General features: G+C 40.1%; 2 protein-coding genes across 3 annotated transcripts in view; both read right to left on the bottom strand.

Annotated features, from left to right (window-relative positions):
• Window positions 1-4,901, bottom strand: mrpl27 (mitochondrial ribosomal protein L27). The gene is made up of 4 exons (XM_089012369.1): window positions 4,645-4,901; window positions 2,682-2,810; window positions 918-985; window positions 1-819 (listed from the first exon to the last, which is right to left on the bottom strand). The coding sequence occupies exons 1-4, from the start codon at window positions 4,682-4,684 to the stop codon at window positions 613-615; spliced, it is 444 nt and encodes a 147-aa protein (XP_088868495.1). The 5' UTR covers window positions 4,685-4,901; the 3' UTR covers window positions 1-612.
• Window positions 4,902-10,476: 5,575 nt separating this feature from the next.
• Window positions 10,477-27,575, bottom strand: part of zswim8 (zinc finger, SWIM-type containing 8) — a 58,520-nt gene continuing 41,421 nt past the window's right edge. For both annotated transcript variants that reach the window (XM_089012358.1, XM_089012359.1), the window contains exons 19-27: window positions 25,739-25,958; window positions 22,545-22,834; window positions 21,033-21,256; window positions 18,553-19,050; window positions 17,218-17,392; window positions 16,953-17,117; window positions 15,869-15,988; window positions 13,439-13,617; window positions 10,477-10,982 (exon numbers count right to left, since the gene is read on the bottom strand). In XM_089012358.1, coding sequence (XP_088868484.1) covers window positions 10,779-10,982; window positions 13,439-13,617; window positions 15,869-15,988; window positions 16,953-17,117; window positions 17,218-17,392; window positions 18,553-19,050; window positions 21,033-21,256; window positions 22,545-22,834; window positions 25,739-25,958 — 2,075 coding nt within the window. In that variant the 3' untranslated portion in view covers window positions 10,477-10,778. The remainder of the gene's footprint in view (window positions 10,983-13,438; window positions 13,618-15,868; window positions 15,989-16,952; window positions 17,118-17,217; window positions 17,393-18,552; window positions 19,051-21,032; window positions 21,257-22,544; window positions 22,835-25,738; window positions 25,959-27,575) is intronic.

Genomic DNA, 27,575 nt, shown 5'->3' with positions numbered 1-27,575 from the left:
TTCCATCAAAAACTGAGTATTTTTTATTCCCAGAAACAGAGACGTACAACTGCGTTAGAAACAGGAATATTCTCCCAAACAGTAATTTTCATTTCCCAAACTTTTCTGATCAAATCCCATGCATTCGTGGAAAACTTTACATTCAGAAATGACATGTATTGTCTGTTGCCAATTGTCCTTTTTTTTATCCACATAATAAATGCCTTGCACGCTGGGTCCGAGAGGACATTAATTTCATCTGTGCTTTATGTCATGCATATTAGCATATTTGACAATAAAGCTGACTTTTAAATTATTTTTGTCTTGACATTGACGATACAATAAATTATGTCAATGGCATCACACCAATCAGTAAATGAGGGCATCATGAGTTGGGAGATATGAAAGGGCACAAATTGTTCCATTTCTGATTATTATTATTATTATTATTATTATTATTATTATTATTATCACCCCCAATGCGTTGTAATACTTTTCTTGCATGGTGTCATGTTTTTCAGAAAATATGGTTGATCTTTAACAGGACAATTTTTGGGGAAGTCAACGGCAACCTTCTTTTTGTAAGTGTTGTGGCATTGAAACAAATTGCTGTTCTTTCTCCTCACGCCAGGTTTAGACCATGCTAACCAGTTTGAAGGCGGGCTCTTGTGTGACTGGAATAATGTTGATGAAGGTTTTGTAAAGCAAAGTTCCTAGAGGAAGCTTGGTGATGATCTGGCTTGTCTCCAGACTGCGAGGATGGGGGATATAGACCTCCTTGGTGAGCCTGACGTAACCATCCTCAAGCGCATAAAGACTGTTGTTGGTTCCCATCCCAACCTTCAAGACACAAGTACATAAGTGGTGACTATGTTAAATGTCTAATTACCCTTTTAACATCAAACTCATGGCACAGAAAAGAACAAATATAAACTTACATGCGCTCCTGGGTGGTACCTCAGCAGCCTCTGTGTTGCTAGGATGTTGCCCGCATGGACAAAGTTTCCTTAAAGTGAAGATAGTATCGATTGAACATTTAAAAAAAAACATACAATGACACCTTGTAACACAAAAATGGCCTTTCTTAAAGGACAACCGACACAATTTTTTTGTTTTCTAACTGACATCAGAAAAACGTTTTATAGCATCTAAAATACCCAAAACACACAGGCTGATATTTTTAGTCAAATGCAAAACACTAATAAAAATGAGTTTAAGTGTCCCAAAACTTCGTCAGCGAACACGCTGACGAAGTCTCTTGGATAGGAGGCGAAACGTCCGAAACCTTCACTTTTGTACAGATGACGGCTGAAGAAACCTTCTCATCAATTTGTGTCAACTAGTATCAAATAGTAGTCGTGGTGCAACACACAACGATTCACCATCGCGTTATTTATGTGCTTTCCTTCTAATTTCGCCATCAACACGGATCAACACGACGTTTTAAGACCAAACAAAGTACCCAAAATGCATTGTGTGTCGCTTTCTCGGTCAGGGGCGTTCCAGACGTGACGTCACGTCAGGCATCGTCACCAACTCGAAAACAAGACTTCATGAATATTCAGCGTGAGTCTTAAAACTTAAAATATAGCTATATGCGGTGGAATCTTTGTAAAATACGCTCTAGGAGTCATTTGAAGTGATTTTACAAATTATGGCGTAATTATACAAATTTACAAATTATGGCGATTTTACAAATTAAGGCGTCGGTTGTCCTTTAAACTATTTTGTTGTCATTCACAATGGTCGTGTTGTCAATACTGAACGTGACCAGATAAATATTGTCCTTTCTTTGTTTCAAATGAGAAATCACACTACAAGTTCAACACAGAGTTCAGCGCAGAGTGCCGATGCATATGTGAAACTGTCGCGGCTTGGAATTGAAGCGGATTTATGTGTCTCTTTTCGTCAATGGATGCTGCAGCTGCGTGTTTGCTTTCAACATTTGGCTTGTAGTGGACGTGCACATTCCACCATGAATGATGTCCATGATCCACTGCTGAAAAGGATGCTTTTATCCTCTACTCCTTCATGTAGAGCTGCTTTATGTCAAGAGCGTACAGCAAGTGATGAAGAATGAATGACTGTGACTTTGTGTTGTCATATTATGTGTTATTTGGTTTTTGGTTTTTCTACTTCTTTCTTTCCTTTCCTCTTGCTTTCATAACTTTGCTGCTGTGAAATGTAAATTTCTCCACTGCGAGACGTATAAAGGTACATCCAATCCAATCCAATCCAGACCCCGCTCAACCGTCGCATGCTTGAGTCCCATCAGGGAGGTGGAACGAGTCCTTATGAGCATTTCTTCAAACATACATTTAACCACACAATCAACGGAAAGTAGATTAATTATTTTGGTAGGTGTATTATGTGTGCAAAGCATCTTATGTTTTCACTAATGCTTGACCATCAAAATGACTGTAATTTTTCTTGGCCAACAGCACATTAACATGGCAACACACCGTTTCAAAATAGTTGACTAAAATCTCAGTTTTTATTTTTAAAAACGTTCAAAAATGATGCCGAATGTCAACAAAAATTAACAATGAAGATCACAGAGTTTTAAAAGGAGTAAATTGTTTCATGCCCCTGGTCTCAACTAAGGTATATACTGCCAATAAAACTGTGAAGTCATGAATTTTGCATGAAATCAAAATGATCCGTGCGCTAATTGAAGAAAATGAAAAATATTTTTGGATTACCATCTTGCTTCTTTATGCCATATCGTTTGCCAGGGCTCTTTCCGCCATGATTCTTGCTGCTACCGCCAGACTTCTTGGATGCAAACCTCAGATAGGACAGGAGAAAGAATTGACCTGGATCCAAAAGCCCTGAAACCAACATAATTAAAAACAAAGTGAATAAGAAAACAGCTTTTATGTCTTCTTTTCCTTTCGGCTTTTCACTTCAAGGGGTCGCCACAGCAAATCAGGGTCCTCCATCTTCAGAAATTCGAATGTTTGTTTTGGCCAAGCTTTTATGTCGGATGCCCTTCCTGACACAAACCTCTGTATTTATCCGGGCTTGGGAACGGCACAAGAAGACACTGACTTCTACTGAGCGTATTTTACTAAGATTCCACCGCATATAGCTATATTTTACGTTTTAAGACTCGCGCTGAATATTCAGGAAGTCTTGTTTTCGAGTTAATGACGATGCCTGACGTGACGTCACGTCTGGAACGCCCCTGACCGAGAAAGCGACACACAATGCATTTTGGGTACTTTGTTTGGTCTGAAAACTTTGTGCTGATGGCGAAATTAGAAGGAAAAAACATAAATAACGCGATGGTGAATCGTTGTGTGTTGCATCAAGACTATGATTTGATACTACTTGACACAAATTCCCAGCAGACAAATCAGCCCATTTCCAACGGAGCTCGGGCGCCATCTTGTGCATTTTCTGGGCGCTACATTGGAATCCAGACACCTCAAAATGAGACTGAAGGAGTTCTTTAATCAATTGCAAACATGTATGCTTTCCTCTTCAGAACTATTTGAATCATATTCATCACTAGATGAGTAACAAGAAAGCATCTTCTCCGAATCGGAAGCCATTGTTTTGATTCTCGAGCAAGGCAAGACATCCTGGCGTGACGTCATGAACAAGGGGGCGGGACCTTCTGAAACAAACTTTCTGATGTCATTTTGAAGTAGTTTTGGGACACTTTAAGTCATTTTTATTGGTGTTTTGCATTTGACTAAAAATATCAGCCTACGTGCTTTGGGTATTTTAGATGCTATTAAACATTTTTCTGATGTCAGTTAGGAAACAAAAAATTGTGTCGGTTGTCCTTTAAGTCCTATAGCGCTTCCAAGACAGTGTACCTGTAACCTCGTGCTTTACATAACATTTGGATAAAAGAATAAAAAAATAACAGAACACATGACATAAAACTCAACCGTATTTAGAGAGCACTTTCAAAGACCCAACGCTCAGCACATCTGCAACCAAGCACTTTATAGAACATTTGGTATTTAAAAAAAAAACAATACAAGAAAGTCAAGGTTTGATGCATCTCCCGCAAGTCAGGGTTGTGTCACCAAATTAAATGTTATTAATTTTAATTTTTATAGTTGTTGTCTGGCTTCAAACCAAAGTGACCAGTCCTCAGTTTAGTTATAAGATATCGATATATATATATTATGTCAAATAAAAGTTGGAATTGTCAACTTTTGTCTCCTAAACTCATGTTTTGATCTGAAACTCGAATGACTTCAATGGAGCCGCTGTTCTACCGTGTTTCACTGTGGTCTTGTTCTTCACATCACCAACACACAATTTATGACGCAGAATTATTAATTATGACAATGACATTTCTTGGGTTACAATACTCCAAGACAACATCTTTCTTTCGGGGAAAAAAAACCTTCTGACTGGAAACATCCTTGTAAAGCGTCCGAGCTCCTGTAAATCATCGAATCTCAAATACAGTATTTACATATATACCTTCCAACTAAATATTAGATACATAAATGATATGAGTCATTTTAGACACAGAATTTAAAACAATAATTATAACAACACATTTAAAATCACAACGGTCATCGATGGAAATCATAAGAGTTACCGCTGCAAGGTTAATAAAAAAAATAATACTACAATTTTTTATTTGGTTATACAATGTAGCTGTAATGCAATGTTTTGGTTATTTTGTATTCCTACCTGCTTTGTACTTGGTGAAGCAGTGTCGCTGCAATGCCATATTGAAAGTTTGAGTGATACTGTATTCGATGGCTCTTGCAATTGCCGCTTTTGCCTAGGAAATTCCCTTTCCCGACACTATGCGGTCGAGATGACCGGAAAACCGCTGGATTGGATCGTTCGAAATCTACAAACGGCAGAAAAGGGTACTTGGATGAAACTTTAAGCACCATTAAGCAATGTACACCCTTCAACCTTGACGAAAATATATTACCCAGAGTTCCTTACGGCAGCAGCATTTAAAGTACCAGTACACAGACTAGTGATGGGAATTCCGGCTATTTTCAGAGAGCCGGTTCTTTTGGCTCAGCTCACGAAGATTATCAGGCTGTACGGCTCCCAAATGGCTCCTCAGTTTGTTTGTTTGTATGTTTTTTTTTTGCTTGAATTAACTAACTACCAAAATCATGTAAAATTATGTGAAAAACGAATTACTCGTGTAAAAAATATACTATATCAAATATTTTTATTTATATGGCTTGATTTATATGTGCACAGAGAGCATCCACTAACTTTCACTTTCCCTGTGGTTACTCTGGTCTGATAATCAGCTGTCACTTATTTGCTTTTCATATTAATAATGCTATCATAGCAACTAGTAAACAAATATAATAATTGAATAATAATAACAGCATAATGTGATAACATTTGTCCACCTGTCTACCTTAACCTCTCCACCCCCTTCTCCTCACTGCTGCACGTGCCTGTAATTCCCCGCTGTCTCATTTACCACGGATATTACCCAATCACGTGCGGCTTTAACCGACGACTGGGGGCGGGGAATAGAGTACTCAAAAGGGTAGGCTCCCAATTCCGGCTCCTTGAGAGGAACCGACTCTCTTCGTTCCTTCAGTGATCCGGCTCTAAAAACCGACTGGTTCGCCAACGACACATCACTATTCTGTTGCGAGATGCATTTCCTTAGTTGAGCGGGATTTTGCGGGGTTGATGCGGCCTGCACTTAGCCGATGGAGTTACAGTATTGTCATCATGCGATCCTCATGAAGAGGTGCACGCGACTATGCAACTGCGGTCAAACCAGCCTCCACTCGCAAAATCGAAGTCAAGTGAGCCGCCACTTGAATTAACAGCACTGTGCATTCCGGTAGTCTGCGGCGAGCGAGCGGCGTGGACCACCTTCAAAATAAAAGCGTCCCAACGAGTGCATGCCCGGCAGTGGTTTGGATGTAAATAAACAAAAAAATATGGAAAACAAGCGATAACTTGGACAATAATAATAATAACAACAACAATAATAATAATAATAATAATAATAATAATGTATTATTATTATTAGTTTTTCTGTCTCCACTTGAGAACGCGTAAAGCCGATGGTCTCAGAGGAAGCTTGATGAATTGACCTCCATTTTTCCCACATCAATGTCACCGTGACGAGTGTCCACACTAGTCACGGTGACCTTGATGTGGAGAGCGGGTGGGAAAAATGGAGGCCAACAATTCATCAAGCTTCCTCTGAGACCATCGACTTTACTCAGAAACTACACCAAGACTGGTTCGAGAACAGCTCAGCTGCCATACAGGAGCTTCTGGAAGCCAAGCGCAAAGCCCATACCACACTTCTCTCCAACCCGCACTCTCCACTTCTCTCTCACGATAAGGCCATCCACGGGGAAACACAGAAACAGCTGAACATTATGGAAAACAAGTGGTGGCTCAGCAAGGCCCAAGAAATCCAGAGGCATGCAGACAACAACACACACACACCTTCTATGATGCTGTAAAATCCCTGCATGGTCCACAAAGACAACACATTGTCCCAGGAATATCTGCAGACTGTGCTACTGAAGGACAAACAGAGAATATATCGCACATTACCGAAGACATCATCCCAGAGACACAGTGCGGTATCAGAAAGAACCAAAGCACTCTTGACATGATCTTCGCTGCGCGACAAGTTCAGGAGAAATGAAGGGAACAAAGCAAGGACATCAGCATGACTAAGCCTATGTGGTAATGATCTAAGAATTCTGTTGTAAGTACGATCCAAATTGAACCTCACACCACCATGGCGATTTAGTGAAGGGTTTTGCTGTTTTCTAAAAATGGCTTCTTTTACTCCCTTTTCAAGCCAACCTTTCGCTAAAATTTTAACCTCACTGTCATCAAATGAGTGGTTGCTAGCTTAGTTAGTTGCATACGTACTGCAGATTGAGGCCCACTGGCACTATCCCTGTGATGTTGATAGTCTTTTTTTGAGAATTTGTTTCGTCTCCTCAATGTATTGCTCTTTACAATCTTAATTTTTACAATATATTGAATACATTACATTACTTTGGTTTTCATTCGGCAGGCTATCCTTTGGATGCACAAAATTTTGTCTTAAAGTGTTCATTGGTTTGAAATAAGTAGGAATTTTGTGTTGCCAAAGACCCTTTGTAGTTTTTCAGAAACCCGTGCAATGTAAGGTACTGCTACTCCTCTCCTTTTTGTATCTTCAGAATTTTTGGTTTTATTCCCTATTCGTTTCTTTTGACATTTGTTAAAAGATCACTGAGGGTAACCACAGTTTGTGAGTGCTCTTCTGACATGTTTTGACTCTTTTTTTTACTTATTTCAAACCGATAAATATTTTAAGACAAAAATTAGTGCATCCAAAAGATAGGCTGCCAAATAATAAAAAAAAAAAAGTAATGTAGTTCATTCAATAAAGGTATTCTGATTCTGATTCAATACATCGTAAACATGGAGATTGCATTTTTAGGTTGCAATTACAAATTGCAATACATTGGGGAAACTAAACAAATGCTCAAAAAAGACTATCAACATCGCAGGGATAATGCTAGTGGGCCTCACTCTGTCGTGCATACTGTATACATCTAAAAGCGAGCAACCACTCAAGAAACCTTTTCATCGATCAGTGTAGAAGTAAAAAAATGTGCTGCTGTATTGAGTGTGTCATGTCTTCATACTGGGGATGGTGGGAATGAAAGACCGACATGGTACAACATATGGTTTTAATATATATTTTTGAATGCATATGTTACATGGTCTGTGCAATCTAAAAGGGAATAAGAGATCAAAACATGGAAAATTCTCACAACCTACATACCTATTCCAATGAATACATATATTTTATTAAGCGAAAAAAGTAGAGGAGAAAAGTACTGCATTGTCATAGTCAATGTGTATTCAAAGTGAGTTACAATTTCCTGCTAAGCTACCAGATGTGCTAAAAGCTTAATGCAAAGATATCACACAACGTCTATGGTATATCTGAAATTATTGACTGCGATAACGGAACACATTTTGGGAATAAAATAAAATATGACATATGTTCTGCATCACTTCTGCATGGAAGAAACTAAACAACCGTAGACCATGTGGGGACTTTGTAAAATTACACATCAATATAACAAGCACGTCAGACTATCACTCAGATCGATCATTACCATTAAATCCGCAGGATTGGCTTTGTTTCTGGAGTGTCAGTGCGTTTTTGTAGTTCTAAATATTTTTGTCAGAGATTTGTCTGCTGTCTACTATTCTGGGATTCCAAAATATTGTTTTGTCCGAATCATTACAACAATAAATAATAAATTATGATAAAACACGGATGTGATGCAGGTGTACAATTTGGGCATTTGGGGTCCAAATCTCCATATTTGGACAAATTATATTTAATACACGTATCTCCTGTGCCCCATTGGCATTAATTTTAAAGGACAACCGACACCATTTATTGTTTCCTAACTGACATCAGAAAAACGTTTTATAGTATCTAAAATACCTAAAACAAGCAGGCTGATATTTTAGTCAAGTGCAAAACACCAATAAAAATGAGTTAAAGTGTCAGAAAAGTACTTCAAAATGACCCCGGAGAAGCCGAGTTTCAGAAGGTCCGCCCCCTTGATTGTGACGTCACGCCAGGACACCTTGCTCGAGAATCAAAACAATGGCTTCAGATTCGGAGAAAATGCTTTCTTGTTACTCATCCAGTTATGAATATGATTCAAATAGTTCTGAAGAGGAAAGCATACATGTTTGCAATCGATTAAAGAAGTCCTTCCGTCTCATTTAGAGGCGTCTGGACTCCAATGTAGTGCCCGGAAAATGCACAAGATGGCGTCCAAGCTCTGTTGGAAATGGGCTGATTTGTCTTCTGGGAATTTGGGTCAACTAGTATAAAATAGTAGTCTTGGTGCAACACACAACGATACACCATCGCGTTATTTATGTGTTTTCCTTCTAATTTCGCCGTCAACACGAAGTTTTCAGACCAAACAAAGTACCCAAAATGCATTGTGTGTCGCTTTCTCAGTTAGGGGCGTTCCAGACGTGACATCACGTCAGGCATCGTCATCAACTCTAAAACAAGACTTCCTGAATATTCAGTGCGAGTCTTAAAACGTAAAATATAGCTATGTACTGGAGAATCTTTGTAAAATACGCTCAGTAGAAGTCATTTGAAGTGATTACACAAATTATGGACACAACTTGTCCGGAGGCGTCGATTGTCCTTTAAGTTCATAAAAAAAGAGAGAACCTCTCAAGTAAGTGAAACAATGAAAATCTAAATAAAATGTCTGCAACCCAGCACCTCACCTCCACCTATATTAGTCAAGCCCAACAAAAGTTTGGAAAAAAATCTTGCCACTGGGTTTGGAAAAGTGGGAACTCGGGGGATTTTGTGCATGTAAAATTAAAATTAATTAATTTTAAATTTTAAATTAAAGTTGTATTTCACAACCCAATATGGCCAATAAACAGATTTCAGAAGTGTTACTGGCCACATCTAAATGCAGTCTCAACAAGTAATAAATTTGAAACAAGAAATACATATACAGTACCCACAAAGAAAATAAATGTTTTTGAAATTGAAAAAGTTAGCTAGTCTTCAGAAAAAAAAAAATCACATTAAAAAACAAAGTACATACATACATATACACATTTAAATGTTATCTTCTTACATGTTGGAAAACCTCTATTAGCATCCTATCACCATAATTTTTTTATGATCTAGCGTTTAAATCTGTTGGTCATAGCACACCATCAGACAAACGAAACAAATGATCTGTGCCTCACCTGAAAATTGTTGATGGTCAACGTTACCTTTGTCTCTCGTTACCTTTGGCAACGAAAACAGCTCAAAACATAAACTTGAAGGAATGAATGAACAATTGTGAGGTAATCTTGTTCAGTGATGTTTGCCGCGAAATATATATATATATATATATATATATATATATATATATATATATATATATATATATATATATATATATATATATATATATATATATATACACACACACACACACACACACACACACATATATATACATACATACACACACACACACACACACAGGTAACATCAGACTTACGACCGGATCGACTTACGACCACCCATACTTACGACCATGACCTCCAGACCCTATTTTGAAAATTTTAATTATACGCCTGGCATCGCAACATGCTAGCAGGCCAGCAACGTGTACGAAAATTTTGGCCAGCCAGCCAGCATCTCACTCTCGCAGAGCAATCGACCGTGTGATGGCACCGGGAGGAGTTTGTGAGTCATTTAGCCTCCGAGTCTCTATTCAACATTTTGAATGTATTTCGACTTACGACCATATGGTCGGAACGGAACTTGGTGGCAAGTCGGATGTTACACACACACACACACACACACACACACACACACACACACACACACACACACACACACACACACACACACACACACACACACACACACACACACACACACACACACACACACACACACACACACAAATCCGTTTTTCTTAGACAATGCTTTTGACTGCAAGACAGAGGGAGGACCCAGTAATTTTATTTAGAATGACAAAGAACATGCTTCCTCTTAATGGATTTCAGTGGAAACAGAGAAAAAGAACAATGCAAAATGACATTTAGATTAGATTGCAGACACGCATAACTGTCAGACACAGAAAACAGTGATTGGTCATGGATCTGTGTGCTGTTTGCTCAGTCTACATTGGTGGATGTGGTGGTGGGATGGAGGTAAGATTTCAGACAATACATGTAGGGAGATGGCTGGCTCAGCCCGGCGACAGTAATGATGCTAAACGGATTCCCCCAGATGCATATATTCAGGGCGAAAATGATGCCATCTCCAAGGAAATGCGTTGCCAAAGTTCTTTAGTCTGTTTACTTCTCTTCAGGTTCTGCAGTACATCATTTAACTGCATCACACCCACAGGTGTGAGACAGAAAGCAGCTCTGGCGCTGCGGATTATGTTGACAAAGTCATCATAATCAGCTGGTGTTAAGTGGATGAGCCTGTGATGGATATACTAAAAAAAGAAGGGAAAATGGATTATTATCTTGGAGTTGCATATATGCTTTTACACGGTATATTTGTTTATTTTGCACTATTTACAGTGCATATCTGCTGGATTTTTTTGGTGCATTTGTACAATTGAGTTTTGAGTTTTCGGACATGTTTTTTTGTAATACAATAGTTTGCTTTGACTTTTTTTGAGCGCTCCCTTCACTCCCACTAATAGAGATTAGACACAATAGAAGTTATCATATTTAAAAGTTTCATGTTACATGCTTAGGCCACAGTCAATCTGAGTGAAACAGACACAGCCCAGTTAAATTGTCATCTTCATCGAGGAGATAAGCCTTGGACAGAATTTAGGACTTGTGAAACTACATCACAGGAGGACTTGAAACTCCCTCACAGGATGAGCTCATTAGCCAGGTTACAAATTTATCAGTTCATGGAAAAGACAACCAATTAAAATGTCCTGGGTCGTGGTATTCTAATCAAGAAAACTATGTTTTACTAATGTATCACTTTAATTTGCAGATACTCTCAATGAATAGATTGGCAGAGTGCTGCTGAATTTGGGCGTCTGTCATGAATGACTGTATTCCCTGCCGGCAGTAAAAGACAATCTTTCTGTGTCCGAGCCTTTGCCCACAGTGTCCGATCGAACATCTCTGACACCCACCCATTTCAATTTTGCTACAAATTTCCCCATTGTGTGACTATTAAAGGCTTTCTGATTCTGATTGCATCAAACAATTCTGAGATAACGTGCTCCCCAAATCGCATTGATGAAGGACCTACATTCCTTGTCCAAAGCCAAATCTCCTATATCAAATCAAAAAAGTCTTAAATGTCAAATATGCTAATATGCATGACATACAGCACAGACGTCTCTGTCTTTGTGTTGTCATATTTGTTATTTTTTTATTGTTGTTGTTTTTTACTTTATGTTACTTCCAGGTTGAGTGAACACGAGCGCATGTGGCTGCCGCTGCTCACCCTGTGACTGTAAAGTGTCCTTGAGAGTTTTGAAAGGCGCTTATAAATTAAATGTATTATTATTTTACTATTTATTATAAAAAGAGCCGAAATGGCACGAGTGTCGCCGCAAACACTGGTGTGTTGTCCGCCAGCTTCATTCTGTATATGTTGTATATGTTCATCATGTTAATTTCAACAAAACACAATTCACTTTGAAACAACAATGTGGAATATTTTGTTGACCCACGTGAATACAAGAAGAAACAAGCAACACACATAAGTAAAGCCCTAAACATTTGGCTAAATTTAAAAAAAAAGTGGCAGAGTATTTAACAGTTCCCACCTGCAAAGCCATTGTAAATTGGACCCGAAGCGACTAAAAAACAAAAAAGTCCGACAGCAGTAAAAACTAAAAAAATTGTGAAGGAAATGAGTACATTTATTTAGCCATATTAAATATTGCTCAAGATAAAATATTAAAATAGCAAGTTTAATCAGTATAAATATTGCTTTGCTTGTAATAGATGGGTGACCGTTTCAGGGGGTGGAAGGGGAGCCGGCTAGCAGACACAAAGGAAGTGTTAAATGACAACATGGCCGAAAGCTGGACAACGCCAATGAAAGGAGGTGACCAAACACTGACTCGGCAGCACGCAACTTTTGATGTACCTTCCTGGTAGATCAAATGGTGGTATCAAATGGTAGATCAAAAGATGGTACCCGCCTGGAGGTCGGGACATACCTTGGGAACAGAGCCGTGAACCAGATCCCAGGAAGGACCAAATGGGAACTCGATTTCTTTGTGTGGGCCAAATTTGAATATGCATGTGGTACACCTTTAAATCTGGGCTGCTCAGTCTACGTCTTTGTCTTTTCGTCTCTCACTGATTTTGAAGGCACATAAATATTTTCTGTGTCAGGGAGCTGAGACCCAGAATTCTGTATTAGATCAAATTATTAGGAATAAATTATCTGTGAGTAACTTGCCGGCTTTTTGGTCATCCCTCTCACAACGAACGTGGCAATTGTTAGGTTAAAACGTTGCGCAATAAGGTAAATACAGTAAAGTCTCGTTATATCGATATTCAAGGGAGTCCGAAAAAATATCGATATAACCGGGACTATCGATATATCCGACCCTGTTTGCATGTAATTTTCTCCGTGCGTGCATAGAAATAGTATCGATATAACCGGGACTATCGATATATCCGATATCGATATAACGAGACTTTACTGTATTTAATTCCGTTCATAATATTTACAATTCTAAAATGAACTGTTAATGCTAACATTAGCTCGTAATATTCTAACCTAACAATAGAAAGAATGAAATATGCGCCGTGTCTTTCACGATTGCTGCAAGGATATCAGATTGGTGTTCATCCAACCCATTTATCATACTGAGTGTGAATAAATATAAAATATTATAAAATATTGATTAATGTTGATTTTATTTCTGCTGAGATAAATTTGGCTATGAATCTGTCATACCTGCACGTATGACTGCTGACAGCGCTGAACAAGCTGATGAAATGCAGGTGTTCGCAGGTGGGTGTGAATGTGAGCAGGATTCAGCCTCTGTAGAGTTTCCATGATGATCTCTTGAAGAACAAATGGACTCAGGACACCTTTAGCTACACCCACACAGAACTGGTACACAAAGTTGACTCCTGACAAAACAGTACATGAAAAAAGATGAAAAAGACAGTCTTATCAAAATAGAACAACTGAAGGTAGGTTTTTAACCACTGGATGTCACTATAACCGTGTGAGCATAAAATAAAATGAAGGCATTTTACATAAAACTGCCTTGATAAGTAAATGATGTTGCTTTGTGCGTTAGCTTTTTAAGTGGTTTAATTTCGTCTCTGCAGTTCACTTTTTATTTGACAATTCGGTTAATGAGTTTGGCAATGTCTGTGCCCCCACATCCTCTAATCCACAGGTGTCAAAGTTAAGGCACGCGGGCCAAATCCGGCCCACCACATCATTTTTTTCGGCCCGCGAAAGCAAATCAAACTTGTTAAATTCCATGATGATTGCTAAAATCTGAGCCAAAATTTCATATTTTTGGATGTCAACCACAATAAAAGTCATTATTCTTGACTTCAGATTTGAAAACGAGTTATTCAATTTGCTGTGTGCTCTATATGTAATATTTGAAGGGATTTAAACATTCTAATGGGTTCCCCAAATTCATAACGGCCCTCGAGAGGAAACCATAACTACAATGTGGCCCGCGGCAAAAAATGACTTTGACACCCCTGCTCTAATCATTATGTTCAATATTCACACTGTAAATATTTCAAGTAGAGGTATATATGTCACAATAAATGACATCACATTAGATTTTTCTCTGAACAGTCACAAATATACAGCTATGAAGAACATTACAGTCTGTCATCTACTGTAAAACCTTTTCAAACAACAAAACATGTCACAATGGAGAAAAAAAGACATTTGTTATGATTGTACGACTGCTGTGCATCTGCTTAGCCCCGGCCAGCATCCATTCCTCTGTTTTCTCGTGTCTATTTGATCAATCGAAACCAGTGTTTCAATCTTTTCTGAGCTTTCATTGCAAAATACTAAAAATGTGAAAAAAAAGCTCATTTTATCAATTAAGTGTTATATTGTTGCAATACATATTTTTTAGTATTGAAAAATAACACAATATTATAACACATTAAATATGAATCAAATTAATATACATCCAATATTTGGTGCATTCATTTTAATGACAAGTAATAGATAGTCAAACGTGGCAATTCATGGTGACTTTTCACAGGTTAAAGCCTCCTCCAGGATTTGTGTATATTGCCAAACCTCGCCTTTCTCGCCGAGGAAGTGGCCTATCTATTTTTTATCGTGACATATGGAATGTTGTCCCTGTCTCACTCTCTGAAACGTGTTCATTAGAATGCATTGCATGCCAAATTTCTGGTCCTACGGCAACGATTTACTGCCCCCCCAAATCTCACTGTGACTTTTTAAACACATTTTCTACTATTCTCACCCATCTCTCCTCTCTCTCACCGAATATAATTATCATGGGAGACTTTAACATACACATAGATAATCCAACTACTCCGCTAACAATTGACTTCACTTCTTCCCTGGACATCCTTGGTTTCAGCCAACTTGTGGACGTTCCTATGCACATAATGGGTCACACACTTGACCTAGTATGCTACTGTGGTTTGTCTCCTTCCAACTGCACAGCTGTACAGAGCCTTCAGCTGCTCCGCCCCCAAACTTTGGAACTCACTTCCTCCCAACATTCATATTCGTATCGATTCTCTTCCCACCTTCAAGTCCCATCTCAAAACCCACCTATTTAAAATTGCATTTTCTGTGTAGCTCTCTCTCTTGTTTCTATTTATAATTGTATTTTATTTATTGCATTCTATTTGTGATTGTATTTTATTTATTATAGTACCTATGTGACTGTAAAGTGTCCTTGAGAGCTTTGAAAGGCACTCAAAATGTAATGTATTATTATTATTATTATTATTATTATTATTATTATTATTATTATTATTATTATTATTACTTTAACTTCCTCAGGGTCACATTTTTATCCTGTGTCACAACCAGTACTTTTTGTTCTGGTCGTTTACATGTACATGTTTGATGTTTGAATGAGTTTTGGGCATACCCCACTTTTCACCGACAGACTGCGAGCATAGGCTTCAGTTTACCTGTGCATGTAATAGGGTGAGTGGCATAGAAAACAGATGAATTATATTATTTTACAACACAACACACAGAGATGTCCGATATTTTAAGGCATTTTTTTATATTTATATTTTATACTTTCAAAACCATTTATGACCCAGTTGATATGAAACAGAAAAATAGCATAATATAACCTTTCACTCCACTTTACACCAACAAATAATTCAGGCTTGATAAGCTCACCTAGCTTTGATGCAAGTCCCAGTAGCCATTTAACATCTTCTGTGTAGGGTGGGTTTCGGGTAAAGTTGTTTGGGTGATCATTATGAGCTCTCCTTCCAAGCATCTCCAACGCTAGCATACCTGATTATAGGAGTTTAATTTTATTTTTGTTAATAATAATAATAATAATAATAATAATAATAATAATAATAATAATAATAACAGTGTCTGAAACAAAGTTTGTCCGGACGCCCGGGGCGTGCAACTTTTATGTCGGACTTATGTCAATTTTTACGTCATTTGTGATGATCATCTGATCGGCCACTAACTTCCGGTAGGCAGAAAGCCAAGTAAACAGTATGATGGTGATATCATGTGTGGTTTTTGGCTGTACGAACCATTCTGTGAAAGGATCCGGGTTAAAATTTCACCGAATTCCGATCGCTGAAGGAAGAAAACACACCTGTTCGTTTGGCAATTTGCATACTCTGCACGGCAGCCAATCAGAAGCCTGCTTCGGACTTTCCCGAGCGTTATAAGGTCATGCATTTGCGTATAATTTTCCAAAGTAGATGCACAGAACCTCAGCCTAAGAAAGATTCAAAAGAAGCTAAAAAAATGTATCACGATAAAAAACGTAAACGTACATTAAAAGCATCGTGGAAAAAAAGAGTTCACGTGGCTTGTAGCAGACGACGCAACGCAAACATTGCATTGTGCAACATGCCGAACAGTGTATGGACAAACGACAACTAGCAAAATCTTCAGCAAGGCATATTTACCATCAATTAAGCAAGGGAGCATTTGTGGTAGGTACATCCTTAATAAAAAAATCCTTAATACGTTGCAACAATGGGGTTTTTTTGCGATTAGTCGTCTTATTGTGTTTCAAGTTGTGAAAAAATGGGGCAGGCAACTTTATGGCCGGGCAGGCAACTTTTCAGAGTTGTCTTCCCTGGTGCCCGCTAACTTTTTGTCATGAGTTTCAGACACTGCTTTTTATTTTAGGACAAAATAAGTATTTGTTATTTCTTTACTTTTGTTTGATTATTATTTGTTTTTTACTTTTGCTCACAGTCTTTGAATAAGCAAAAACTTTCCTCACCAACTCTATAGGCAGAATGGAGATAGTGAATCCCCTGTTGGCTCAAGGGCTGGTGTTGTTGTTCTTCATCTACTGTGTAGGAGGTGCTAGTCAATGTACTTGGCTGGGAGGAAACAGAGGAACCCTGAATGGCCTGTAAGGTAGAGCCAGCATGGATACTTCCAACTACAAAATAGGATAGACGGACAATAGATGGGGTTAAACCGAGGAACTTTGGTTAGATGTGGAAACAACACACAAAAATACAAACTTTGGCTGCACTGACCTGCTACAGTGGTGTTGACTGGTAGATTAGTGTCAGAATGGTAGGGATAGGCAATCTGTGTCATGGATGGGACAGAGATTGCAGGGAAAGTTACAGCAGTTGCTGTTATGGAAGGGGAGGGAGCAGTAGCCACTGAAAAGGGGTAATGGGAACCAATAAAGGCTGGGTGCATTCCCTGAGGGTGAGACAGAGAAATTTCGGAGAAATGAAATATGCAAAGACATGAAATTTTACTTCCACTATCTTCAATATACTGTATGGACACTATACAGTGATACCTTGGCTTACAAACTTAATTGGTTCCCAGGAAGTGTGCGTAAGGCAAAAAGTGTGTATTCCAAACATTGATTTCCCTTGGGAAAACAGTAAAATGAGAATAATCCGTTCCCAGGTCCCATAAAACATAATTTTTAACTAAATATGCCTTAAAACTAGACAAAATATACCTTATTTTATGTATAATAAATGTGCTATGGTTTTGTAATGAAAGAAATAAACTGTTGTGTATAATAAAGTCATTTTATTTACCTTTGTGATGGTGGTTGATGGCTTGATGGAATGAATAGCTTTTTGCATGAAGTGTCTCAAGGAGTTCTGGGTTGTACATCTTAGAAGTTGTGGTATTGCAACAGCAACAGGCAGACACACTAGAAACTTCATTAATAGCTGGTTCCCTTGCTTGCCTTTTCTGTTCAAATTGTACAGATGGCTTGTGCGCGTTATTTGTGTAGCCTAATTGATGGGATATTTTAACCTTGCAGTCTACACTCTGCCTTTGAACAATAAATCAAGTTGAAACAAGCCCAAATTTCACTGTGTTTTCTATCCATGTTCTCACTCTTTCTCTGCTGTCTGCCTATCCTGTTAAATGTGCTGCTCTGTGTCCCCCACTCACTGCTGCGTGTCTCTCCTCCCTCCTCTACCACAGATCTTGACCAATCACGTGCGGCTTTAACCGAAGACGGGGTAGGGAATAGAGGGGAAAAAAAGCCGGCTGCCATTTCTATCTCCTTGTTAGAGAAGAACAGGCTCATTCGCGAACGACACATCACTCATTGTGGCGCTCCGTGTGTTTCCCGAAAAATAGTTCGGATGGCAAGACTATATTCTCGCGAATTTAACGTTCGTAAGGCGAAAAGTTCGTTAGCCAAAGCATTTGTAAGCCGAGGTATCACTGTATCTAAACAATAAAGTATCTGGTAAAATTAATGTTTTTTTGGAAGGGGCACTTTGTTTTAAAGGAACCAGAAAACTATTAAAGTGACTTTACATGATTTATCACCAACCAAAAATGAACACATAAATATGAAAATAAACAAAGATAGTATGTCTCACCTGTGGGTAAGTACCTGTGGAAACAGGAAAGACAGCAGGTCTTGGTGCGTGCTGCAGAGAATGACCCAAGTATTGAGGGGTACAAACTGTGGGCAGATGGGTCTGAATAGTGGCATATGGGTGAAGGCCATGGGCATGAGCATGTGCCATCACCTGCCCTGACATGCCGTGGGACTGATATATGTTAGATTCCACAGTGATAACAGGTACAATAGCTGCTGCTGCTTTGACTGGACCTGTGACTGCTACACCAGTGGACTCCACATTGGTTACACCATCGAAAACGCCACAGCTGTTCTCTTGGGTTCTTCTGGTTAAACACCCTTTGGCCCCATACCGTCCAGAAGTCTCTCTTTGCTGGCTTAAGTTTCCTCTGACTGAATGCTCATAAAGCCAGTACCACTGATGAGCAACCTCAAACAATACCTCAGGATAAACACCTCCACCTCGAGCCGCTTCTTCGACTGCCATACATGCTTTTTCTAGCATCATGTTGTCCTGAATTTCAAAAAAATGAATACATAAATTAATAAAACATAGAACAGAATCAAACATCAACTGCTTTGATTTGCTTTTAATGCATTTTTGTAAGGAATTCATCACAGATGGATGGACACAATAAGTTTGAGTATCTTTTTTAAATTGTGTGTGTCATTGGATATTCACATTTTGCATCTACGTACTAGATCCAATAAACAGGGATGAGAATGACAAATGAGAAAAAAATCTGACAAAAAAGGCAGGGAGGCATACACACACCCATATACCGTATACTGTTTTATATATATATATATATATATATATATATATATATATATATATATATATATATATATATATATATACAGTAAAGTCTCGTTATATCGATATTCAAGGGAGTCCGAAAAAATATCGATATAACCGGGACTATCGATATATCCGACCCTGTTTGCATGTAATTTTCTCCGCGCGTGCATAAAAATGGTATCGATATAACCGGGACTATCGATATATCCGATATCGATATAACGAGACTTTACTGTGTATATATATATATATATATATCTCAAAACCCACCTATTTAAAATTGCATTTTCTGTTTAGCTCTATATCTGGTTTCTATTTATTGTATTCTATTTATAATTGTGTTTTATTTATTATTGTATCTATGCTTGTCTGTGACTGTGCAGTGTCCTGGAGAGCTTTGAAATGCTCTTGAAGTAAAATGATTAAGCCTGATTGATGGGGTATTTTAACCTTGCAGTTTACACTCTGCCTTTGAACTATCAAAGTGGAAACAAGTCCAAATTTCACTGTTTTCTATCCATTTTGTCACTCTCTCTCTCTGTCGTCTGCCTATGTTTTTTAATTTGCAGCTCTGTGTTTCTGTAACTCCCGCCCTCACTGCTGCGTTCTTGACCAATCACGTGCGGCTTTAATCTATTTTATTTGCAGCTCTGTGTTTCTGTAACCCCCCCCCCCCCCCTCTCACTGCTGCGTTCTTGACCACATGCAGCTTTAACGAAAACTGGGGGCGGGGAATAGAGGACAGAAAAAAGCCGGCTGCCATTTCTATCTCCTTGTTAGAAGAACGGGCTCATTCGCGAACGACACATCACTCATTGTGGTGCTCTTTGTGTATCCCGAACAATAGTTTGTATTCCAAGATTAAATTCTCGTGAATTTAACGTTTGTAAGCCAAAACGTTTGCTAGCCAAGGCGTTCGTAAGCCGAGGTATCACTGTATATGGATAAAGTTTCAGAATACGCCATTCATTGGGGGTGGCCTTATACTCCGGTGCCCCTATAAACTGGAAAATATGGTTGTCATTGGCTTAAATATGTAAACTATGAATACCGTATACCTATTTTAGACATGCTGGTGGCTAGAAACCCTTCCACTAACATTCTTTAGTAGGTGGAGATGGATGGCAGAGAAGCGTACTTCACAGATTTTTGTCTTTCCCATTAAGCAAGACAAGTGTACTGTTCTTGTTACTACCTCACTTTATCCAAACCTTAAAAGCAGATTAAAAGTAATTGGACGTATGGTGAACATTTGTGAAATTAATACAAAATCCAAAGACCTGTCAAACCTTGGTCCATCAATTCTCTTCAACCAGATCAAAGAGCCTTGCTAAAATGAGAAGGGTTCACTGGCCTGTCAGTTCTTGCAATTTTTATATGACGATGAGAGCAAAGGTGCTTTGTGATAAGTCTATGTGGCACGATTATTATGCATGCTATCTCAATATTTCCACAAAAAAGGGGAAAAAATTCATTTGTGAAGTACTGCAGCTTCTCTTTTTATCAAATCGACTAAAATGTCCAAAGTGTACATAAATGACCAATCATTAAAAATTGCACTAAACTTCATACTGTATGTTTGCATGATTTAATTCCCTCGGTATAGGTTTGTTGAGTGTACAAATACATTTAAACTATTACAATCAGGATTCAATACAAGTTTACTGTAATGGGTAAAACAAATATTAGCGCACCTGTTCTTTGCATTGCACCAAGGCTCTCTGTATCTCATTTGGATTAAGAGCATGTGCATGAGGCAGGCAGCTCAGAGCCAGTTCAGCAGCTGCACGGACCATGTTGAGGTCCCTTGCCCGTGAAGCGCGGTCAGCCAATGATGCTACTTCTGGAGGGGTGAGATGACCATCCCAACACTCCATCAAAATATTGAGGGCAGCACTGCCAATCTCCATTGCCTGTCCTGAAAGGGTATGGAATGAACATGAAGAACAAAAAAAACATTATATACCTTGATAAAGAACAGGTAACATCCGACTTATGACTACGACTGCCAGACCCTATTTTTTTGTTTGAATTCTATGCCTGGCAGCACAATGTGCTAGCAACACGGCAAAGTGGGCGTTGGCGCGCGGGATTGATGTCTCAATGAGGTGGTGGCAGCGCCGGCCGTGGGCCCGACGCGGCGTACTTGTCACGCCGTTTTCAGGATAGCCAGTGAGGGTTGGGCTTCGCCATGGCTGCCCTTTGTCCCCAATTCTGTTCATACTCTTTTTGGACAGAATTTGCAGGCGTAGCCGAAGCATTGAGGGCGTCTGTTTTGGTAGCCTTAGTAAAGCATCTCGCCTTTTTACAGACGATGTGCTACTGTTTGTTTCTTCAAGCAGGGATCTCCAGCTCTCGCTCGAGCATTTCGCAGCCGAGTGTAAAGCAGTTGGGATGAGAATCAGCACCTTCAAATCTGAGACAATGGTTCTAAGTCGCAAAACAGTGGAGTGCCTTATCTAGGTCGGGGAGGAGATCTTGTCACAAGTGGAGGAGTTTAAGTATCTTGGAGCCTTTTTCATAAATAAGGTGAAAGAGCGAATGGCGGATTGGTGCCGCGTCTGCTGTGATGTGGACTTTGTATCAGTCTGTCGAGGTGAAAAAGTAGCCAAAAGGTCAAACTCAATTTACCAGTCGATCTACGTCCCAACCCTCATCTATGGTCACAAGCTGTGGGTCGTGACCGTAAGAACGAGATCCCTGATACAAGCACTTAAAATTTGTTTCTCCGTAGGGTGTCCTGGCTCTCCCTTAGAGATAAGACGAGAAGCTTAGTCATCTGGGAGGCTCTCAGAGTGTACCCGCTTCTCCTCCACATAGGGAGGAACCAGATGAGGTAGCTCGGGCATGCCTCCTGGTGAGGGGTTCCGGGCATGTCACACTGGCAGAAGACCCTGGGGGTGACCCAGGACACGCTGGAGAGATTATGCCACCCATCTAGACTGGAAACGCCTCTGGATACACCAGGAGGAGCTGGAAGAAGTGGCTAGGAGAGGGAAATCTGGGCTTCAATACCAAAGCTGCTGCCCCCCTTACCTTATCCCAGATAAGCGGCGGGGAATGGATGGATGGATACCGTGATATGAACTACAGTAGCAATTGAAAACCATTACCCAAAATCGTGTATTGGTACAGGGTACATGCAGTATAAACCACTAAAACTGTGCACAGGCATGCACAAATACACACAATGCACTGAAACATACCTGTAATCCAGGAAACATGTGATGAATAGGTTCTTGACAGCCAGTTGGGAGAGACAAAGTTGTGAAGCCCAAGAGCATACAGGCCAATCTCAAAGGCACACAAATGAAGGTTTCTGTGAGGTCCCTGGTGAGTTCCACTAACAGAAGGCTGGGTGAAAATGGAGGTAGATGAGTTTCCTCCAGCTTTGATGAGCACCGTCTTGGCTAACTCAAAGTAGAAGTGTGCTGCGGCCTCTGATGGCTGGTTGGGCACATGAGGAACATGACATTCTGGACGACGCCCTTTGTACCTAAACAAAGAAAACCAAATTAAATAAATTGGTTTATAATAATCTAGAAATCTATCTGATTAAGTAAAATGTATTGAAATTTATAGTAGAAAAAGTTTGATGTTGGCTAAACATTCTTAGTGTACAGACGCTCCCCAACTTATGGACATTTAAGTTACGAAAAACGGTGTATAGAAACCTTTTTATGGGTAAAGTATGTTGAAAACTGTTCGGACAGAGATGCTGTAAGTTCGCTTTTGTATTGGGCAACCTTTTCCAACCGAGCTCGCTTGCGATTGGCTGCATACTGTGCTTCACTCACATGCACACACACAGCCACATTAGAGCAGTGGTTCTTAACCTGGGTTCGATCGAACCCAAGGGTTCGAGTCGGTCTCAGGGTTTCGGTGGATCCTCGGCCACAGTGGTCCACCCCTCAGTCTAGTCTGCAGTTAGTAGGCACAGTCATTGGAAGAAGGGTTCGGTGAATGAGCATATGAAACTGGTGGGGTTTGGTGCCTCCAACAAGATGAAGAACCACTGCATTAGAGGTTTCAAGGGCTGACTGTTGATGACACGACGGACACCACGGCTGACCAATCATGCTATGCTAAAGTGTTTCCAACTAGTTCAGGCCCCGATCCGTCAAGCTCTCTTACGATTGGCTGCGTAGAGAATGTGAGCGGCGAGGAAATCCCTCTTCCCAGTTGACGCTGCAGGGTGACGCGATGCATAACACAAAGTAATGGCTGCTGACATGTAAGAAATTACGTGCCAGCAGCTTCAGTAATGGCTTACTGAAGACCCAAGGATATATGTCATTGTTCTGTAGCCACAAAGGGACATATGTCTTCTTGTGCCGGTCCCAAGCCCGGATAAATACAGAGGGTTGTGTCAGGAAGGGCATCCGACGTAAAAGCTTGGCCAAAACAAACATGTGGATCAAACCTCTAAAGATGGAGGACACTGATTTGCTGTGGCGACCCCTTGAAGGGAAAAGCCGAAAGGAAAAGAAGAAGTACTACAGTAGGTGTCAATTTATTTTATGACAGTAAAAGCACCTGTGTTTTATACTTTCCCGTACAGTGTTTGACTTAAACATACATTCCATACAAAATATAGCACCGAAGCACCTGACGAACGACAGCTCGGAACGTATATCGTTCGGAAGGTGAGGTGCATCCGTAATCATATGAATATACTAAAGACTAACCATATTTTGTTAAATCTGACCATGGCAATTTGGCTTTTTGAATGCATTTTTATGCCAAACTCTTTCACACATACAGACAACACATCATTGCCATATCTGCTCTCAAACTTTGACCGAGCTTGAATGGCAGCTTCAAAATATGGGGTTTGTGTCATACATTGGTTCCATTTGAACATGTTATCTATCATCCCCCAGGTATTTACTTGAATTAAGATTCTTGTTTTTTGGGAGGGAAATTGTTGCTGACCTGGTAATTCACATACGTATATGATCAGTAATTAATCTGAATCCAATATCCAAACCCCTGAGAATGGTGTTTCAAGCAATAATACATTCTGTTTCAAGCGACTAATACCTAAAGCACCCTATAGCAATTGTAATACTTTAAATTTGGTACTAACACAGTGTATTGCTACATCAAACCTCAAGTCATGTCACATTTATTTATATAGACTGGAACAAAAAAAGTCTCCAAAGGCTAATGACGCTCACTGATTAGTCACATTCACGGATCTTAAAGGACAACAGACGCCTGCGGATAAGTTGTAATTTCACTTCAAATGATTTCTACTGAGCATATTTTACAAAGATTCCACCGCATATAACTATATTTTACGTTTTAAGACCCGCGTTTGGAACGCCCCGAACTGAGAAAGCGACACACAATGCATTTTGGGTACTTTGTTTTGTCTGAAAACTTCGTGTTGATGGCAAAATTAGTAGGAAAACACATAAATAACGCGATGGTGAATTGTTGTGTGTTGCACCAAGACAACTATTTGATATTCGCTGGCACAAATTCCCAGCAGACAAAGCCCATTTCCAACAGAGCTTGGGCGCCATCTTGTGCATTTTCTGGGACGCTACATTGGAGTCCTGGCGGCTCGAATAGACACGGGAGGACTTTTTTAATCGATTGCAAACATTTATGCTTTCCTCTTCAGAATTATTTGAATCATGTTCATAACAGGATGAGTAACAAGAAAGCATCTTCTCCGAATCTGAAGCCATTGTTTTGATTCTCGAGAAAGGCAAGACGTCTTGGCGTGACGTCACGAACTGGGGGCGGGACTTTCTGAAACTGGCCATTTCCTGTTTCATTTTGAAGTCGTTTTTGGACACTTTAAGTCATTTTTATTGGTGTTTTTCATTTGACGAAAAATATCAGCGTGCGTGTTTTGGGTATTTTAAATGCTATAAAACGTTTTTCTGATGTCAGTTAGGAAACAAAAAAATGGTGTCGATTGTCTTTTAACTATATTGTTATTTTTTCATCTTGCTATTTTGTCTTCTAGCATGTTATCTCATGTGCAGTCATTTTTAAGATGATTGTCGGTGCCAATATGTGGCAGCACTATTGATTCCCACAGAACTCGTTTGTTTCTCTTAATTTACTTGTTTTGCTTTTGCACCAACCGAATATTGTGTGGTCTTATTTGTCAGAGGGCAACTTTAAAATGACATTCAAAGCGTAATAACTTATTTTATCCTAAGACCACAATGATATTGATGCATTCTAAGAGCATGTTTGTGATGATGGCAAACCCTACATAGCAAATTTGTATATGTAGTAGGTGCTCCTGGTCCTTATTTGCGGCGGAAAACGAGGAATTACTGTACTTACAACATTTTCAAGTAATTTCTTTCTGAACCAATTAATTTTATACGTAGAGGTACCACAGCATTTTATTTTTGAGGAAATGTGGGATTACCTGCTGGTGTCTGTGCTCTTAGCTCTGGCACCAATCCCTGCCCCATGAGATCCACTGGAGGAGGATCCCAACGAATCTGAAGATGAGCTACTGATGCTGTCACTATCTTGACCCCGACCCCATGATGTTGCTACCCATCCACCTCGTAACGGTCGCCGGCTAAGGGTGGGGGAACTGTCTGAGGTTGTCTCTGGAGCGCTGCTGTCAATGCTTGCCATACCTATTCAAAAATAGTTACGTATTTTGTGTATATATATATATATATATATATATATATATATATATATATATATATATATATATATATATATATATATATATATATATATACACACACGCAAACACACACACAGGTAACATCCTACTTACGACCGGCGCGACTTACAACGCGCGTACGACAATTACACACACACAGGTAACATCCTACTTACAACCGGCGCGACTTACAACGCGCGAACGACAATTTTGGCCAGCCAGCCAGCATCTCACTCTCGCACAGCAATTGACCACGTGATGGCACCAGGGGGGAGTGTCCACCGACGCCGGCAGCGGCGCGGCCAGGACTAGAGCCGAGGTGGGTGGCCGTCGGCCCTCTGGCGGGATCCCCGCAACGTTGCGTCGGGCCCACGACCGGCGCCGCCACCTCTTTGAAACAGTTTGTTCTGCTTCGAGGCGAGGTGGCGGGTCAGGCATGTCGGCGATGCAGACTGACGCAGGGTCGGACCGTGCATCAGCGCGGAGAGCGGGGTAAGGCTGGGGAGAGGTCAACCGGTAGAACACAACAATCTAGACCCCCGCCGGCCCGCCCCTGCGGCGTCCGAATCTGGTCGTTTACCATCAAGTCTCTATTCAACATTTTGAATTGATTTCGATTTACGACCATTTTGACTTACAACTGTTTGGTCGGAACACAACCCGGCCATAAGTAGGATGTTACCTGTATATATATATATTAATCCAATGAATGAGCATATCAGAGGGACAAATCAAATTAGAGGCTTTGGAGAGACAGTCAGAGAGACCAGACTGAGATGGTTTGGACATGTCCAGAGGAGAGAGAGTGAATATATCGGAATATCGAAGAAGATGCTGAGCCTTGTACTGCCATGCAGTAGATCAATAGGAAGATGTAAGAGGAGGTTTATGGATGTTGTCAAAGAGGACATGAAGGTAGCTGGTGTGAGAGAAGAGGATGCACAAAACCTGGGTTAGATGGAGGACATTGATTCGCTGTGCGACGCCTGGAGGGACAAGCAAAAAGGAAAAGAAGAATTCATTGCTACTTCACGGTTTGAATACCGTGTCCCTTGATGCATTGCGTTTATTTTTCAGCACCCATCCATCCATCCATCCATCAAATTTTCTGCTGCTTATCCGAGGTCGGGTCGCACAGGCAGCAGCTTCAGTAGAGAAGTCCCATCTTCTGCTTCCAGCTCTTCCTGGCAGATCACGAGGTATTCCCAGGCCAGCTGGGTGAGATAGTCTCCCTAGCATTTCCTGGGTCGTCCCCGGGGGTCTTCTGCCAGTGAGGCATTCCCAGAACACCTCAGCAGGAGGAATCTTAATCAGATGCCCGAGCCAGCTCATCTGGCTCCTCCCTATGTGGAGGATAAGCAGCTCCACTCTGAGCCTCTCCCGGATGACAAGCTTCTCACATTATCTCTAAGAGAGAGCCCGGATAGCCTACAGAGAAAGCTCATTTGGGCCGCTTGTATCCAGGATCTCATTCTTTCGGTCACGACCCATACCATGTCACCAAAGATGAGGGTTGGGACATAGACCGACCGGTAAATTAAGAGCTTCGCCTTTTGGCTCAGCTCCTTCTTCACCATGACAT

The sequence above is a fragment of the Hippocampus bargibanti genome, linkage group LG13 (genome assembly GCF_051943395.1).
Source record: "Hippocampus bargibanti isolate YZ-2025 linkage group LG13, ASM5194339v1, whole genome shotgun sequence".
NCBI classification, from domain to species: domain Eukaryota; kingdom Metazoa; phylum Chordata; class Actinopteri; order Syngnathiformes; family Syngnathidae; genus Hippocampus; species Hippocampus bargibanti.
Note: the sequence above shows the minus strand (reverse complement) of the source record. Positions and strands in the feature narration are given on the sequence as shown.

Excerpts from the sequence above, each read along its gene's own strand:
- mrpl27 (XM_089012369.1), bottom strand. The coding sequence starts at position 4,684 with ATGGCATTGCAGCGACACTGCTTCACCAAGTACAAAGCAG. Across the intron at positions 986-2,681 it reads TGGCATAAAGAAGCAAGATG|GAAACTTTGTCCATGCGGGC; the intron begins GTAATCCAAAAA and ends CTTCACTTTAAG. Across the intron at positions 820-917 it reads GGTACCACCCAGGAGCGCAT|GTTGGGATGGGAACCAACAA; the intron begins GTAAGTTTATAT and ends TGTGTCTTGAAG.